Source organism: Artemia franciscana, chromosome 6 (assembly GCF_032884065.1).
Source record: "Artemia franciscana chromosome 6, ASM3288406v1, whole genome shotgun sequence".
NCBI classification, from domain to species: Eukaryota; Metazoa; Arthropoda; class Branchiopoda; order Anostraca; family Artemiidae; genus Artemia; species Artemia franciscana.
In genome coordinates this window covers 33,447,730-33,465,587 of record NC_088868.1, presented here as the reverse complement: position 1 = coordinate 33,465,587, position 17,858 = coordinate 33,447,730, and the positions used below count along the sequence as shown (strand labels likewise).

Genomic DNA, 17,858 nt, shown 5'->3' with positions numbered 1-17,858 from the left:
AAACAAATATAATTGAAATTGGGTGTTGAAAACTCGTGTTCTCATAAAAGAAGAAACAAGTTTGACCAAATTTATGGCACCACCAAATCAATTATCAGGAATATTCTGGATAGTATTATAGGCACTCATGAGTCATAATAACTCTTCTCAGTTCTTATGGAAAGGAATGTCGTAAAAACCTGAAGAGGGTCCATTCGATTAAAACGTGGATGCTATAGTGTCCTTTTCAGGGTTAAAAGTAATCAGAAGGCAACCCTAGGAGCAAGGGCTGGAAGTACTTTTTCAACAAGCTCACAAATAGAGAGGTTTATTGTAGGAATAAATGGGGGAAAGCAGGATAAACAGCAGAACAAAAAGAGTTTTCTGAGAAAGGGGATACCCAGAGAGAGAGGCACTGATACGGGAGTAGAAAGAGTGAAATCAGAAAGATAGCACACAAGGCAGTATAAGAGGGTACCAAGAGGATACAGAGGCTATAATTCATGAAGAACATGATTGATATTATATGATAACACGCGAGAACCAAGACATACTCATCCTGCAGATGCTAGGCGAAAAGAAAAGGAATCACCAATTAGAGATAAAACAAATACTGGCCAAAAAAATGTTGAACAAACTGACTCAGAGAATGAAATGAGAGAAATTAATGAAATTAGAATTTGAATACACTAAATAGCAGGATTAATAGAAACTCAGTATCCAGCAGAGGGTTACAAATAAGTAACAACGTATATTTTACTCAAATTATGAATTTCTCAATCAAGGAATGGGAGGAAAATAGATGAAATGAAGAAGCAGACAGGAAAGACAGAAACAAAGACAGGGAAGAAAAAGAGGCTGATAGAATAGCCAAAGCACAAAAGAAGAGGGAGACAGAATAGCCAGGAAACGAAAATACGCTGGGGATAGAAGGTCATTAATGAAAATAATCACTGAAAGAAATTCCCAAACGATACAACAATCATGCAACAAACAAAAATACCATGTATATTTGTGTATCTCGAATTAAAAAAAAATTCAGAGTTGAACAGGGTGAAGGTGGAACTGTGGGTGACAATGATACATTCAAGCAAAATAACAGGCCACAACTAACAATAACAGGCCACAACTTTTGCGCAGTGCTAAGGCACTGCGCAAAACAACTTTAAAAATTAAAAAGAGCAAGTTTTAGGTGATTTGAGTTATCCCCGGAACACCTCCACCAGAATTTCTGAAATGAAACAAAAAGAAATTTGGAAACCTGGAGAGAATTCTAATATAAACTGACAGATTAAAAAAAATGGCTCGAATTAGTTTTTTATACGTTGATAGATGATGCATGTATATTGCAAGAAAAGCATCAGCAGGTATTTGAAAAGACAGCAAAGAAACAATTTCTATAAAATACCCACACAGACTTGAAAGTAAACTTAAAAGAAAAGAACCAAAAACAAAGAAATGGTAGAGTTGGCAGATAGGTGAACTACAACAAAAAACAAAGCAGCGGAATTATGCAGAACAGAAAAGTAAATTTATGCACAAGCAAAGGGTGTTGGATGGTTAAAATTGTGGTACTACAGGGTATTTTGCTAGAAATTGTCAAAATAAAATGATCAAAAATATTAAAGGGTTTATTGAAGGTTGACTGAAGTACATGTCGGTTGATTGATGGAAGCTTTTGATCAAAAAGGCTGATTTTCTTGGGTTTCATTACGACACTGGTTTTGGTCAAAATGATTGAATTATTCTTGTTCGTCAAAACTTGACTCAGGTGTCAAACAGGTTCCTAGACGGTCAATGATGCTAGAGTTAATCGATTGATGGAAGCTTTCGATCAAAAAGACTGACCTTCTTGGGTTTCATTACGACACTGGTTTTGGTCAAAATGATTGAATTATTCTTGTTCGTCAAAACTTGACTCAAGTGTCAAACATGTTCCTAGACGGTCAATGATGCTAGAGTTAATCGATTGATGGAAGTTTTTGATCAAAAAGACTGACCTTCTTGGGTTTCATTACGACACTGGTTTTGGTCAAAATGATTGAATTAATTGTTCGTCAAAACTAGACTCAAGTGTCAAACAGGTTCCTAGACGGTCAATGATGCTAGAGTTAATCGATTGATGGAAGCTTTTGATTAAAATTATTGTCTAGGGACTTCCTTAAAATGCTTAGTACTTTTAAAAAAGCTTCTTTTTTTAAAGAAGTAACACCTGTGTGTCGAGAGTTGTTCTTAAGGTAGCACCAATAAGAAGGCACCGTAATAAGGCCATTGGTGTGCCAGAGAAGATTCAAACAAATTTATCTCACGCGCTTTCCCACGTAAGGTCCAAGAAATATTAGTTCAATATAAAAAACTTAATGTTGAGACTCAATTCCCTTTTGATCATGAATTATTTGTTTGTGTCGTAAAAATGAAGAGACCTAAAAGAGAGAGAGAAAAAAAAACGAAAATGAAAAAATAATTTAGGAGTTAAATTCTAATTTAGTGAAGATTGTTTTGATTCCCAAACAAAAGTGAGGAATACTAAGAGAGAGAAAAGAAATATAAAACAATTGTATAAGAAAAAGAGAAATTGCAGTCCGAGAAAAAGACAACTGGAGTCCGACTGTTGTAGATGATTTATCTTACGTGACAAAAAAATTGGTGGAAAATAAAAAGAGACAAGAGATACAAAAGAGAAATGTGATAAACAAATTCAATGATTATAGCGGGAGATTAATATTGTGGGAAAATTAAAAGGTTTTAGCGACACGAAAGAGCTTAGGTGGAAGGATAAATTTCGGAACCCACCAGGTTTGACAACAAGAGGCGATTAAAATATAGAATTGAAAGAATACAATGGGTTTTGAAAAAGTAAGGAGGTATGGAATTTTGGGTTGGATTGTAAGGACTTGGGAAGCTAGGATTGGTGCTATCAGCACTGAGGGGTATTTGTTCTCTTTTGAAGGGGAAGCGCCCCTTCGGGGAGCCATGAATTACAGCTGGTTCCCTGACCGCACAACTGATGGGTTATTTGCGATCCCTTTGCCGAGGCCTTGTCTTTCCAATCTTAAGCCTCGGGGAGATGCTCCTTCCTAGCACTTATTGGTACATATCCCTTCTAAGCTTATGCCTAGTAGCCGCATTTGCTGTTATTACCCTGTATTGAAATTGACATTCAATATAGATGCAGCAATAGAACTTGACCAAAGAAGGAAGTGAAGAGAGTTTTGTGAATTGGAATTGACAGTCAATTGACATACTGCAGCGGAAATTGACCAAAGAATGAAGAGAAGTGAATTTTTTGATTTTGATGTTCTTCTTGTGTATTATCCGTTGTACATTTTTTTTTTATTCCAGCCAGTTTAATGGGTAGTGGCCATTTATTTAAAGAGGGGGATGTTTGGGTCTCTTGCCCTAATCTATATATATATAAAAATAAGATGTCTTTGTGTGTGTGTCGAGTGACGTCATGTTTGTGTGTCGACTGACGTCATGTTTGTTGATTGACTAAATTACACACCGGGACACAAATGACGACCGGGACACCGGGAAATCTTCTATATATATAAAAATAAGTTGTCTGTGTGTCTGTGTGTCGAGTGACGTCATGTTTGTGTGTCGACTGACGTCATGTTTGTTGATTGACGAAATTACACACCGGGACATCGGGACACAAATGACGACCAGGACACCGGGACATAGGGATTATAAATGACGACCGGGACGCTCAAAGAGAAAGCGACCGGGACACAAGGAATGTTCGATTAGCAATCACCATCAACAAAGCACCGGGACACAAATGACGACCAGGACACAGGGAATATAAATGACGACCAGGACACTCAAAGAGGAATTACAGACCGGGACACCGGAACACAAATGACGACCGGGACACCGCGACACAGGGAATATAAATGACGACCGCGACACTCAAAGAGCAATTACAGACTGGGACACCGGGACACAAATGACGACCGGGACACAGGGAAACAACAACAACGCTGCTAAGTCTTGTTTAGGCTGGGAAGGTATTAATAATAGAATACTAATTGCTCATTTTATGACTAAAAAGTTTAGGGTATCAGTTATAGTAGTATATGCCCCCATTGAACCAACTGATGGAGATACTAGTGACTCAGATGAATTTTACTTACAGTTACAGGAGCAAATAGACAGGGTACCAGGTAGAAATATGGTGTTTTTGCTAGGAGATTTTAATGCCCAGGTTGGTAGAAATAGGGATAGATGGTATCCTAGCCTAGGTAATTTTGGTGTAGGAAAAGAAAACAGTAATGGCTATAGGCTTTTGCAATTTTGTAGGTATAACAACCTAGTTATAACCAATACGGTGTTTGGTCACAAAATGGCCCATAAGTTGACATGGTATTCACGTGATGGTAAGACAGCAAACCTTATTGATTATGTTATTGTAAACAGAAGACTAGCAGGATCAATACAAGATACTAGGGTGTATAGGAGTGCCGTTATTGATGTTAAAAGTAAAGATCACCATCTAGTATTGTCTAAGGTTAATTTAAAGCTGAAATTTCGGAAGAGTAACTCCCTCCCGGAAAGTTATGATGTTGGTAAACTTCAGGATGAAAATTTGAGAAAAAAATTCCAGGAACAGTTGAGTACTAAACTTGAGGGTTTAAAATTTGACAATGTGGAAGATGGATGGAATAATTTCAGAAAAACAATTTGTGAAGTTGCTGATGGTGTCCTAGGGAAGAGTGCTAAGACAGCAACTAGGAATATTAGTGAAAAAGCTTTAGGTTTAATAGAGAGTAGAAGGGGTTTGTATAAGAATTATCTGAGCGATAGGTCGTATGAAAACAAAAGGAATGTAAAGAAAGTGGAGAAAGCATTAAAATATGAACTAAGGAGATGTGAAATGGAGGCGATGGATAAAATTGCTGAGGATCTGGAAGATGCGGCTAGACGGCATAATAGTAAAATATTATACTGGCATGTTAATAAATTGAAAGGGAGTAGCCGATCCGGACTAGTCCCAGTTAAAGATAGAAATGGGGTCACAATTAGTGATAAGGAAAAAGTTAAAGAAAGATGGGTGGAACATTTTGAGAATGTGCTAAACCGAGATACAGTTGCAGGAAAAGATATAGATGAAAATGAAAAAGTTTGTGATACCTTGGATGTGAAGGAAGATTTGTTTAGTGAGGAAGAATTAGCGACAGTACTAGAAGGATTAAAAAATAATAAGGCCCCAGGTGCTGATAGTATGATTAATGAGTTCCTTAAATATGGTGGCTCTGAGGTTAGGAATAAGCTACTGAAGATTATGAACATGATTTTTGAAAAAGGGGAAGTACCCAATGATTTTAGGAAAACCTTAATTAAACCACTGTATAAGAAAGGTGACAAGAGTGAATGTCGGAATTATCGAGGCATTAGTCTGGTCTCTGTAGGTAGCAAATTACTGAGTAATATGATACTTTTTAGACTGAGACATGCTGTAGACAAAGTTTTAAGGGAAGAACAATGCGGTTTTAGAAAAGGTAGAGGATGTGTCGACCATGTTTTCACTCTTAGGTTAATAATTGAGAAGTCCCTTCGTTGTCAAACACCTTTGGTCCTTAGTTTTATCGATTATGAGCAAGCTTTCGATTCTGTTGATAGAACAGCGTTAACAAAGGTCTTATCGTTATATGGTATACCAGAAAAATACATTAAAGTGATTTGCGCTATGTACAAGAATAATACTGCTGCGGTTAAGGTAGGAAATGAGGTTAGCAACTGGTTTTGTATTAAATCAGGAGTTAAGCAGGGTTGTGTTCTATCCCCCTTTATATGGATCATTTTGATGGACTTCGTCTTAAGGAGCACAGGAAAGGCAATTGGAGACCATGGAATCAAATGGGGAGGAAGAACGCTCCTGGACTTAGATTATGCTGATGATTTAAGCATATTAGATGAAAGTGTGAGCAAAATGAATGAATTTTTAGAGGTTTTACGAGTTCAGGGTGCTAAAATAGGCTTGAAAATTAATGTTAAGAAGACTAAGTCACTAAGTTTAGGAATAAGTGAAGATGAACAGGTGACCTTAGGTAACGAAAAGATTGATCAGGTTGGGAGCTTCAGTTACCTTGGTAGTATTATTAGTAAAGATGGTGGGAGCAGTGAAGATGTTAAAAGTAGAATAGCTAAAGCTCAGGGTGTTTTTTCACAGTTAAAAAAAGTTTGGAAGAATAGAAAGATAAGCCTACAAACCAAGATTAGAATATTGGAAGCTACAGTGATGACAGTGGTCAAATATGGCTCTGAAGCATGGACACTCCGAAAAGCAGATGAAAATTTACTAGATGTTTTCCAGAGAAATTGCCTACGGATTGTTCTGGGTACCCGGCTGACTGACCGTATTTCAAACAGTAGGTTGTACGAAAAGTGTGGTTCAATCCCGCTTTCTGGGGCTATAATGAAAGAAAGGTTGAGATGGCTAGGCCACGTTCTACGGATGAAGGATGACAGATTACCGAAGATTGTCCTTTTTGGCCAACCGTCTGGGGCTACACGGAAAGCAGGTCGTCCTTGTCTGGGTTGGGAGGATGTCATAAATAAGGATTTAAAGGAAATGGGAACTTCCTGGGAGGGTGTAAAGAGGGAGGCTTTAAATAGATTAGGTTGGAGGAGGAGCGTGCGTAGCTGTGTTGGCCTCAGGCGGCTTGGTGCTGCAGTGAGTTATTAGTAGTAGTAGTAGTAGTATATATATATATATATATATATATATATATATATATATATATATATATATATATATATATATATATATATATATATATATATATATATAAGTTGTCGTGGATGTGTGGGTCTGTCTGTCAGGTGACGTCATGTTTGTGTGTTGACTGACGTCATGAAGTTAGTTGTCGTCATTTTTTTATGACGGTGACGTCATTAAAGATATTTAAGACATGCGTTCACGTAGAAATCTATTAATGTTTAACTGTAAAATGACTGATGAACTTATAGTGGCAACGGCCGAGGAAGATGCTCAAAGAGTCTATGCCAAAAAACTTGCTGCTGATAGAGAAAGTAAGAAAAGAAAGCGTGCCGATGAATCAAAAGAACAGCAAGGAAACAGGCTTGAGGCTGATGGAAAAAGTAAGAAAAGAAAGCGTGCCGAGGAATCAAAAGAACAGCAAGGAAACAGGCTTGAGGCTGATAGAGAAAGAAAGAACAGAAAGCGTGCCGAGGAACTACCAGAGCAATGCGAAACCAGACTTGCTGCTAAAAGAGAAAGTGAAAAAAGAAGGCGTGCCGAGGAACTACCAGAGCAACATGAAACCAGACTTGCTGCTAAAAGAGAGAGTGAAAAAAGAAGGCATGCCGAGGAACTAACAGAGCAACATGAAACCAGACTTGCTGCTAATCGAGAAAGTGAAAAAAGAAGGCGTGCCGAGGAATCACAAGAACAGCAAGAAATTAGGCTTGCTGCTGATAGAGAAAGTAAGAAAAGAAAGCGTGCCGAGGAATCAGAGCAACCTGAAAGTTATCGCTTGGCATTCAGGTACAGCCCAGTCGATGATTATACCTTGAGTAGATGTGTTCAAATCGGGACTATGTCTAAAATTTGTCCCTATTGCAAGGCATTGAAATTCAATGGTGAAACAATGAGAATGTGTTGCGCCTCAGGAAACGTTAAACTTCCTCTATTGGCTGCACCACCAGAGCCATTGAAGACTTTCCTTACTGGAACTACGTCAGAATCTAAGCGTTTTTTGTCACAAATCAGAAAATATAACTCATGTTTCCAAATGACGTCGTTTGGAGCCCAAATCGAAAATCCAGATCAATTTATGTCTACTTTCAAAGTAAAAGGGCAAATTTATCATAGAGCAGGGTTCCTTCCACCATTCTTAGGCGAGAATCATAAATTTTTACAATTGTACTTCATCAGTGATAGAAATTCTGAATTGAATGCACGTTGCGAAATTTCTCCCAACGTTGAAAGGACAATCGTTTCCCAATTGCAACATCTTTTCCACTAAAATAATAATTTAGTGCGTCTGTTCAAAACAGCCATCGATTTGATGCCTACTGATACGCATAAAATTGTTATTTCCGCTGACAAAACGCCTCCTGGCCAACATGTGCGTAGATACAATGCTCCAACTATCGACGAAGTGGCAATCGTTATGGTCGGTGATCAGTTTTTACCTCGAGATATTATCCTTCATAAGCGAAACGCTCAGTTGTTAAGAATTGCTGAAACTCATCGATGCTACGATGCCTTACAATATCCTATCATTTTTTGGGATGGAGCCGACGGCTATCACTTTAATATTAAATTGATGAATCCAGCCACTAACAAAGAAATAAATAAGAAATGCAGTGCAATGCATTATTCGGCAGGATGATCATTATGTTGTTTCTTCAGCTAAATTAAAATATTATCATTTCAGTAACTGTCTAATTCACCTCCCTTTTTGCTATTTACTTAAGTATCTTTGCCTTTTCCTATTTGCATAATATTTGGGGCAACTTCTCGCAGACTGACTAATTAGCATTGAGAAGAAATTAAAATTTAGGATGAGTCATACCCAACCAAAAAGTATTGTTAAACGGCTAGACATGAGTGAAATCCGACTGGGGTGGAAAGGAAAATTACTTAAATCATTGTGAATTACGCTTGACCCTGTGTTGCACTCCTTGAGGGTCGGTCTCCATGACCTGTGCCTCGTTGTTTATTTTTTTGTTTGGTTTTTAGCCCTTTAGAACTAAAGCTGATTTTAACTCTTGATGAGATTTGATCTGAATAGTAAGTTTTTTTTTTTGGTTGTAATAATACTCTTCACTTCTTTTAACTAGCCTAGGTAGAGTTTAGAGACAGAGGGCAGAGTTTAATACAGGGATAGACCCTTTATTATTTACTTATCTTTCATAAGGGTACGTAAGGGTTTTAGAAGACAAATTATGGGCTTGATCATCAAGCCTTGATGACTTGAGCCCTAGGATTGGGACCTTGAGTCAAATAATGCAGCCCCCACTGGTGGTACACTTGTTGTATTCATACTAGTTATAACTGTGACAAAACCACATCATGGAAATCAGGAAGGGCAGAGCACCAAAAATCCGTTTCATGTCAGAGTTGCTCATGTCACAGGGGGCGAAAAGATTAACCACTGGCCTCAGTACTAGACCTTGCAGCTCATTATATTACGAGTAGTGGTGGCAGAATACACGATAGACTGTGGACCGCCTAGACCACGATAACATATCTTAGTACCATCAGTAGTGGTACTGATGGTACATGGCCATGCGCCCAGGCTGCACCAGGTTATTATATTTGTGGTCCTAGGGAACAAATACTCAGTTATTCTTGAGTTGCACTTTTTTGACAATCCGTTTCCACATAACATGTTTTGAAACAAACACAAACTAGAAACAATAAGGAATTTCTTTTTCCAAACATGTTTTGATTTTGTTCAACACCTCCTCAAAATTATCTGAAAGGCTCGCCGAATGTTCTTTGTCTTCTTGGAAACCAAATTTCAAAAATGCCCACCTTTTTCAATAACAAATGTTATGCGTAAATAGTGGGCGAACTACATAAATTTCAGCCCTTACCTTGAGAGCTGTGGTGGGTTTTCACTTTCCAAAGATATAGCTGTAAGACCTTCAACTATATTGAATGAAATAGCTGTCTCAAAATTTGATTAGACATATTTGGGAAAATGATGGGCATAGAGGGGAGGGGTTGTTTGCCCTCCAATCACTTTCCTCGAAAAAGCCACTAGAACATATAATTTCAAATTGAATGAGCTCCTTTCGAAGTTTTTGTAACAGCTCCTTGTTCACGATTCACCTTGGTGAGAAAAAAAAAAGAATAATACATTGTGCCCACTTTACTCTTTTCTTAGGCAGCGGTATCGCGGTGCCTTTGGTCGTAGTCAAAGTCACAAGTATTCGCATTTTTAAGTATTCGCAGGTGCAAGTAGTCGTAGTTATAATTGCAGTCAAAAGCAGTCGCAGCCAAAGGTCCAAGTAATTGCAGTAGCGGTGGCTCTTTAAGTTACAGGTTGATGCCCTGAGTCATTTTAACGCCTTAGTCGTTCTAACATACTAACTCCATAATTTAGACTCAAAACCCTTTAAGGTGAAATGTCTCCCTGCAGACATATTAATTAGGTCTTTCCACTGATTTGAGTACGTTGGATTTTTCAAATGATAAACCTAGGATGGGGGTGAATGATATTTATAAAAGGGCCAAGTAGGGCTGGTCTTCTTTTGTTATTTTTCAAAATGCCCCTTATCTTGCCCTAAGAGTTTCAGAATAATAATCCCAGCCATTTCTGACATGTTAATGAAACACCATTTTGACAACCAGCACGAAATAGTGTCTTATAGAAACATGGAAATTTTCTGAAACTGGTCACAAGTGCAAATAGAGGCAGTAGCAAGTGGTTGAGTTCACAGTCGTGAATGATTGTAGTCACAATTATTCCCACTTGCAGATATCCATAAGAATACCCAATTGTAGTAGTAAAAGCGGCAACACTGGCTCTCAAAGTTTCAAGGTAACACCTTTAGACGTTGCAGGCGTTGAAAATATTTCAGATCCGCCTTTTTGATAGCCTGGATGCATATAGAACTTTTTAATTTAGTTCAACATACACCACCAAATTCCCTCAAGTTTCGTGTGGATGTCCTTAGCCTTTCTAGACATATACAGGATCAAATGTTCTCCACGATCCCAATGATAAATCCTTCATATAAGCAATGAGCAATTTACATAATTTATAAAACTTGCCTTGGGGGCCTTGAGGATATGGCATTCCCAGATGCATAGTTATTAGACCCTTCGAATATTTGAAATTTTTTTTTCAAAATTTCCATTGATCTTGACGGTAGGTGGGCATCTTAAAAGGTCAAAAGGACCTGATCACCCTCTGATCACTCATCAAAATTAATTTTGATGCGTGACGATAGTTTCAACCTCCCACCCTGAGGTGTTCCATAGATATTGCCGATACACCCTTTTTGACGCAAGACGCATTTTGTTCGACACTCCCTCTCAAAATTTCTTTAATGTTTTGTCTTGAAATTTAACATTACTTCGGGGAGAATTTTCCTTTGGGATGGAAATTTCCTGGGGTGTACTTTCCGGGAGCAATTTCACACGGGGAATTTACCATCATTCTAATGCGAAATGCGCTTTATTTGTCTTTCTTTCTCGTTGGCGATCCCGTTTTGCATGTGTAGATGCTCTGGAAAAATTGTCCGGGGGAAATTTTTAGCAGAATTGGAATTCTCTGGGTGATTTCCCAACATATAAATTGTCAATTGGGGAATTGTTACAAGCAGATTGGGAAATTACCAACGGGAGAAAATTTACATTGAAGGGGCAGGAAGATTCCTGGGAAATATTTTTCACACAGGAAGAATTCTACCAAGACCTTAAATACTATAAGAAACAAAATAAAACAAAGTTTTTCTTCAAAACGAAGTGTACTAAGAAGTTTTCTATCAAGCAGAATCATAAGCAAAATGTCTGAGATGGAAGTTCGCTGTGATGATGGAATTTTCTGGGTGTAATTTCCTGAGAGAGAAACTTTACTTGGAGAAATTTTAGGTGGGGTATTGTCAATAGAGGAGGACAGACTTCCTTCGATTATGTAAAAAACGATCAGAAACAAAGTAAACAAAAAGAAGCTTATTCTGCCTAAAATAAGAAGCAACATTGACACTTAAACCGAGCAGAATTTATTCCGTATATAAGAATACTGCCCTATCCACAATACCCCACCTTTCTATGCTAAAGTTCGATCTCTTGTCATTACTACTTCTACTAGTAATAATGCTACTACCACTACTACCACTGTGACCGTCACTGCTGTTACTATTGCTGCTAATGCTACTTCTCTTATTGCTGCTTCTACTACTGCTACTTTTTTTAGTACTCCTACTACTACTAATACTACTACTACTACTACTACTACTACTACTACTACTACTACTACTACTACTACTACTACTACTACTACTACTACTACTACTACTACTACTACTACTACTACTGCTACTACTATTACTACTACTACTACTACTACTACTACTGCTACTACTACTACTACTACTACTACTACTACTACTACTACTACTACTACTACTACTACTACTACTACTACTACTACTACTACTACTACTACTACTACTACTACTACTACTACTACTAGTCTTGAACTAAATACAAAACTTTAGGTGCATCCAATTTGTCGAAATGACATATATACGATATCTCAGTCAGCAATATGTCGGGGTGTTAATTTGAAACCTATAGAGAAATTTGACTGTTAAATCAAAACAAACCATGTGTATCCTGATAGCAAAAAAGGTGTCTTGCCAATATCCCATTATAATCTGAGGGTATGAAATTGAAACTTCAGAAGTTGTTTTTGGAGAAACTGAACCAAATCAAAACACACTATGTATATCTATGACAGTCAAAAGGACATATATGCAATACATCAGGAAAGATTAAGAGTGATAAGTTTAAATTTTCGGTGCCAGTAGAGGGAATTAGTTGATTAATATTTGTCTGTACTCAAGGTTGTAACTTGATAGGTTTCAGAATTCCTTCAGTTCTAAAGGACTCCGATGACTATGCAGACTTAAAATGCATGTATTTGATTTCTCATGTACCTACACGTACTATATAATTCTAGAACCGCTATTCAAAATTGTTGGAAAGTTTTGTCAAAATATGAATAAAAAACAATACCTGGATATCTTATAGATTAAAAACGACAAAATTTAAGATATTATTTTCTTAACCAATGAAAAAGACTATATTACGTAAAAGCGAAAAGGAAATAATTAAAAAGAAGTTATATAAAATTATTTTTTCAAAGAAAAGTTAACAGCTAGATTAAACCAAATCTTAGCAGAAATATAGTCAAACGATATTTCAGCATAAAACAATCATAAAATGAACCCCAAAAATGAACAAAATTACAATAAATGACCATGATCTACTTGAAACCAGCAGAAAAGACAACAAAGAGGAGGAGGGTTGAAGCCCCGTTAGCCTTCTAAAAACCAGAATGTAATTTGTGCTTTACTACACACAAAATATATTCCAACCGTTTTCTTTTTTATCACTTTAATATATCCAAAGTTGTTAAAGTTGTTAAGGCTTTCAGGAATGAACATCAACATTTTAACGGTTTGTTTTACGCTTAGAAACGGCTCTGACTTCAGCTTTCAAATATTTCGGCCAGGCTTTGAACATGATTGTTTTATGCTTTCCAAAGCAAAAGGGGTCGCGACTAGGCCTGCTAAGAAGTGGAAATATCTGGGATATATTGTTTTGCTTTTACAATACATGGGAGTCCTGTGGTGGTGCAGTAGATTTGACCTTAGCTTGGTAATACGGGACCCAGAGATCGAATCATGCTGCAGGAATGCACCGCAGGGCCGACGCAGGGACCATAGTAGTCAAGAAGCGTCGTTAATTCTTAAAATAAAAAAATAAACAATACATGGGAAACTCATGGCCCGATCCTTTAATGCAAATAAATTTTCTTTTTAATTACAACAAGTAATTGTTACCGCATACGGTAAACATTACCTCGCTTTACTTTTCCCAATGACTTGCGAGTACACATATGAGCCTAAGAGCAGGGACTCAAGAATATGCCACCCTTTACCCGCCCATACTTTTGAATTTTATGCTACGTGTATTTACCTGCAGTTGGTTTAATTATTTCCTAGTATAAAAAAATATTCCAGCTGGATGTTGATATGTTGAATAAAAATAGTCGGCCTTTAATTATGTTTCCATATTAATTTCTTCTACACATCATAGCTATCATTACCTTTGGTCTTAATCCTCGTTGGGATACGTCCAGAAATTCGCTTTATCCAGTTTTCTCTTATATTTTGCCAATGTTGTTCTACGGTGCAATTTATTTGAGGGATTTTATGAACCTTAGATTTGACATCAAACACTGTTTGTATGTGCCTTCTATCCCTTTTTAACTTGTTTTTGGATGGTAATATGGCCCTGTGCCTTTAAGTCCTAGCAAAATTGTGTTATCATTTTACATTATCTTGTATATTTTAGATATCAAATATATATAAAATAAATAAATATATTGCTTAACACCAACTAAGAGGTGTGTTAAAATTTTAAAAACTAGTAACCCTTGTTTAATAAAAAAAAAACAAGTTTTTTTAACTGAAAGTAAGGAGCGACATTAAAACTTAAAGCGAACAGAAATTACTTCGTATATGAAAGGGGCTGCTTTCTCATCAATGCCCCACTCTTTACGCTAAAGTTTGACCCTTGTTCTCAACTCTACTTTTTAAAACAGTACTTTTAAACAGTATATACGTAATTTATAAATTAGCTTACGTAACGAACTTTTGTATTCTCATGTTTTTACTACATATATGAGGGAGTTCACCCCTTCGTCATTATTTCGCTCTTTACACTCAAGCTTAAATTTTGTCTCAATTCATTAAGAATGACCCCTGATTCACAAAAGCCGTAGAATAAATAGTTGAAATTACCAAAAATACTTTAGCGTAAAGAGCGAGGTATTAGGAGGAGGTGAGCCCCTCATATGCGTAATAATTTCTGTTCGGTTTAAGTTTTAATGCTGCTCCTTACTTCCAGTTGAAAAAACTTTTTCATATTTATTTTTTCATTGTTTTTTTTTAAAATAATGCTATAAAATCCCAATAACCATTACTATATGTAATGTGAGCACTGGTCAAAGTTTGTAACTTGTAGCCCCTTCCACGGGGACTCTGGGGGAGTAAGTCGTCCCCAAAGACATAGTTATAAGGTTTTTCGACTACGTTGAATAAAACGGCTATCTCAGAATTTCGATCCGTTGACTTTGGGAAAATAATTAGCGTGGGAGGGGACTTAGGTGCTTTTTGATCCTTTAAAAAGGGCACTAGAACTTTTCATTTTTGTTAGAATGAGCCCTCTTGAAACATTCTAGGACCACTGGTTCGATACGATCAGCCCTGGGAAAAAAACAAAAAGCAAACAAACAAATAAACACGCATCCGTGATCTGCCTTCTGGCAAAAAATACAAAATTCCACATTTTTGTAGATAGGAGCTTGAAACTTCTATATTAGGGTTCTCTGATACGCTGAATCTGATGGTGTAATTTTCGTTAAGATTCTATGTCTTTTAGGGGGTTTTCCCCCCTATTTTCTAAAATAAGGCAACTTTTCTCAGGCTCGTAACGTTTGATGGGTAACACTAAACTTGATGAAAGTTATATATTTAAAATCAGCATTAAAATGCAATTCTATTGGTATCAAAATTCTATTTTTTAGTTTTGGTTTTGGTTATTATTGAGCCGGGTCGCTCCTTACTGTTTGATCATACAAAACCCATAATGTTAATCATATCCATCGGTCAGTCCGACAAATATGTATATAAGGGACAACTCAAAAACCAAAAAAGCGACAGTAATAAGGCTTGCCGAGGAAAAAAAGTTCTCACCAAACTGCGGTTAGAAGACAAGCAACAGAAAGGATCACATAAATACAAGCTTATGTGTGCTACGTCAAGTTATATGGACCACGCGAAGTTTTGTCCTCTATTACTTGAAACTAGAGAATAAAATGATGATCATACCGATTTTAAGTACTTCAAAGGGCATAGACATAGGATGACATGAATTTGAATGAATTTGAACAGCTAAAGTGAAAGGTGTAGAAAAAATTCCCAATGTGCACAAGCCTGCCACGTAGCGAAGCCAGGACTGGGTACGACACACACACACACACACACACACACACACACACACACACACACACACACACACACACACACACACACACACACACACACACACACACACACACACACACACACACACACACACACACACACACACACACACACACACACACACACACACACACACACACACACACACACACACACACACACACACACACACACACACACACACACAAAAATATATATATATATATATATATATATATATATATATATATATATATATATATATATATATATATATATATATAGCCCTTTACGTTTCTTAATTGGGCCTTCCTTGGGTCAGTCTAGTTAAGTTAACAAAAAAAGTAACGATATTTTGCTTTCCAAGCTATTATATATGAATTAAAACACTTATAAGACTTATAAAAGGTGAGCTTTACTTTTGTATTTAATCTGGTGTATAGTACTTTGTAGTATACTTCATTCTTGACTGATTTCTGTCTTTCTGTAAGTTATCATACTTTGCTTCAATATTTTCTTCATTTTGCGATTGGTCTCATGGAAAGATATTTCCCGCCAGTGATTGGTTCAAATATCTGTGGATGCGTCGGAAAAAGATAGGTTAAAAGATTTCAAGAGATGGGATCAAAGTAGGTAGTGGGCTTGTTAGGATATGTTCACATCCAGTAGTGAAATGACTTCGGATACAATGTTGATGGTGCCTTTTGTAATCCTTCTGCTAGTGGACCTTACTCTAGTTAAATGTATGTACTATTGTAGACACATCTATGAATCAATCTTATATTCTTGCCTTTTCTTATAACTAATTTTTAACTATTATTTTCTAATTATAATGCTGATCACGGTAATCAACAGTAGGCAATGTCTAAATTGCTACAAGTCTAAACATTGAATTTTTGAAATTTATTTTTCGATTTGATTTTTGTTTTGATCTCAATTTAGTACAACTAAATAAGTTTCAAGTCACCTGTAAAAATTTGTCAGATTAAATGAGATTTGAATTGTTTTGGAAAATAGGCAAAACAATCTGATCAGATAACAGGATTTGGATTAAATATACAGCATTAAATTGAATATTGATAAAGATCAGCCTTATTAACTTATAAAAGAGTCTTAGAGGCTCTAATTGGCATTCTAAAAACTTTTATTTTTGTAGAAAATGATGTTTCCAGTCTTTTGTCGTTGTGTTCGACTTGTTTTCTTATATTATCTTTCCATAGAAGATTTTATAACTGCTTTTTCCCACATTTTATAACTACTGCTAAAAACTCACTGCAGCACTAAGCCGCCTGCAGCCAACACAATTATGCACACTCTTCCATTCCAATAAATTCAAAGTCTCCCTCTTTACACCCTCCCAGAAATTCAATGATTCCCTTTAATTTTATGTATATGACATCCTCCCACCCCATTCGGGGACAACCTGCTGTTTTTTTGGCCCTAGGCGGTTGGCCGACAAGGATGATTTTTGGCGATCCATCATCCTTCATCCGCAAAATGTGTTCTAACCATCTCAGCCTTTCCCACAGTATAGCCATAGAAACGGGGAATGAACCACGTTTTTGTACAACTTACAGTTTTGAGATATGGTTAGTCAGTCGGGTACTCAGAACAATCCGTAAATTTTATGTATATGACATCCTCCCATGGATTCTTTAATTTCACAGACGTCAAAACATTTAATATTTAGAATTATGTTAGGATTGTCCTAATAGTTCAATCTAACCGCAATCAATTCTTAAATAATTAGAGAGAAAAATATGCATTTTTACTTTTTTTACCTTTAAAATCAATGTTACGGTGAACATTCTGGGTACCCAGAATTAATTACACTTTGATAGATATGAGATGTGGTAACTAATAAATTACATAAATCTAATTAAAGAATAAATCCAAAGTCTCCCTCTTTACATCCTCCCAGAAAGTCAAGTATCCCTTAAATTTTATGGGTACCCAGAACAATCCGTAGGTAATTTCTTTGGAAAAAAAACCATGCAAATCTTCCTTCGTTTTTCGGAGCATTCACGCTTCAAATACCGTATTTGACCACTGCCATCACTCTAGCTTTCAATATTCTAATTTTGGCTCCTTATTTTTCTTTACAATTGTTATTTACTGCTGTTTAACACTTATTT

At 36.6% G+C, this 17,858-nt stretch overlaps 1 protein-coding gene across 3 annotated transcripts in view; it reads left to right on the top strand.

Moving 5' to 3' along the window:
- LOC136028337 (lachesin-like) overlaps window positions 1–17,858 on the top strand; it is a 185,324-nt gene that overhangs the window by 73,234 nt on the left and 94,232 nt on the right. The window contains exon 1 of one of the 3 annotated variants that reach the window (XM_065706119.1): window positions 16,360–16,466. The exons of the other annotated variants lie outside the window; for them this stretch is intronic. Within the exon in view, the coding sequence (XP_065562191.1) occupies window positions 16,376–16,466 (91 nt within the window). The 5' untranslated portion in view covers window positions 16,360–16,375. Of the gene's footprint in view, window positions 1–16,359; window positions 16,467–17,858 lie in introns of those variants that run through there. 3 annotated transcript variants of the gene reach the window in all.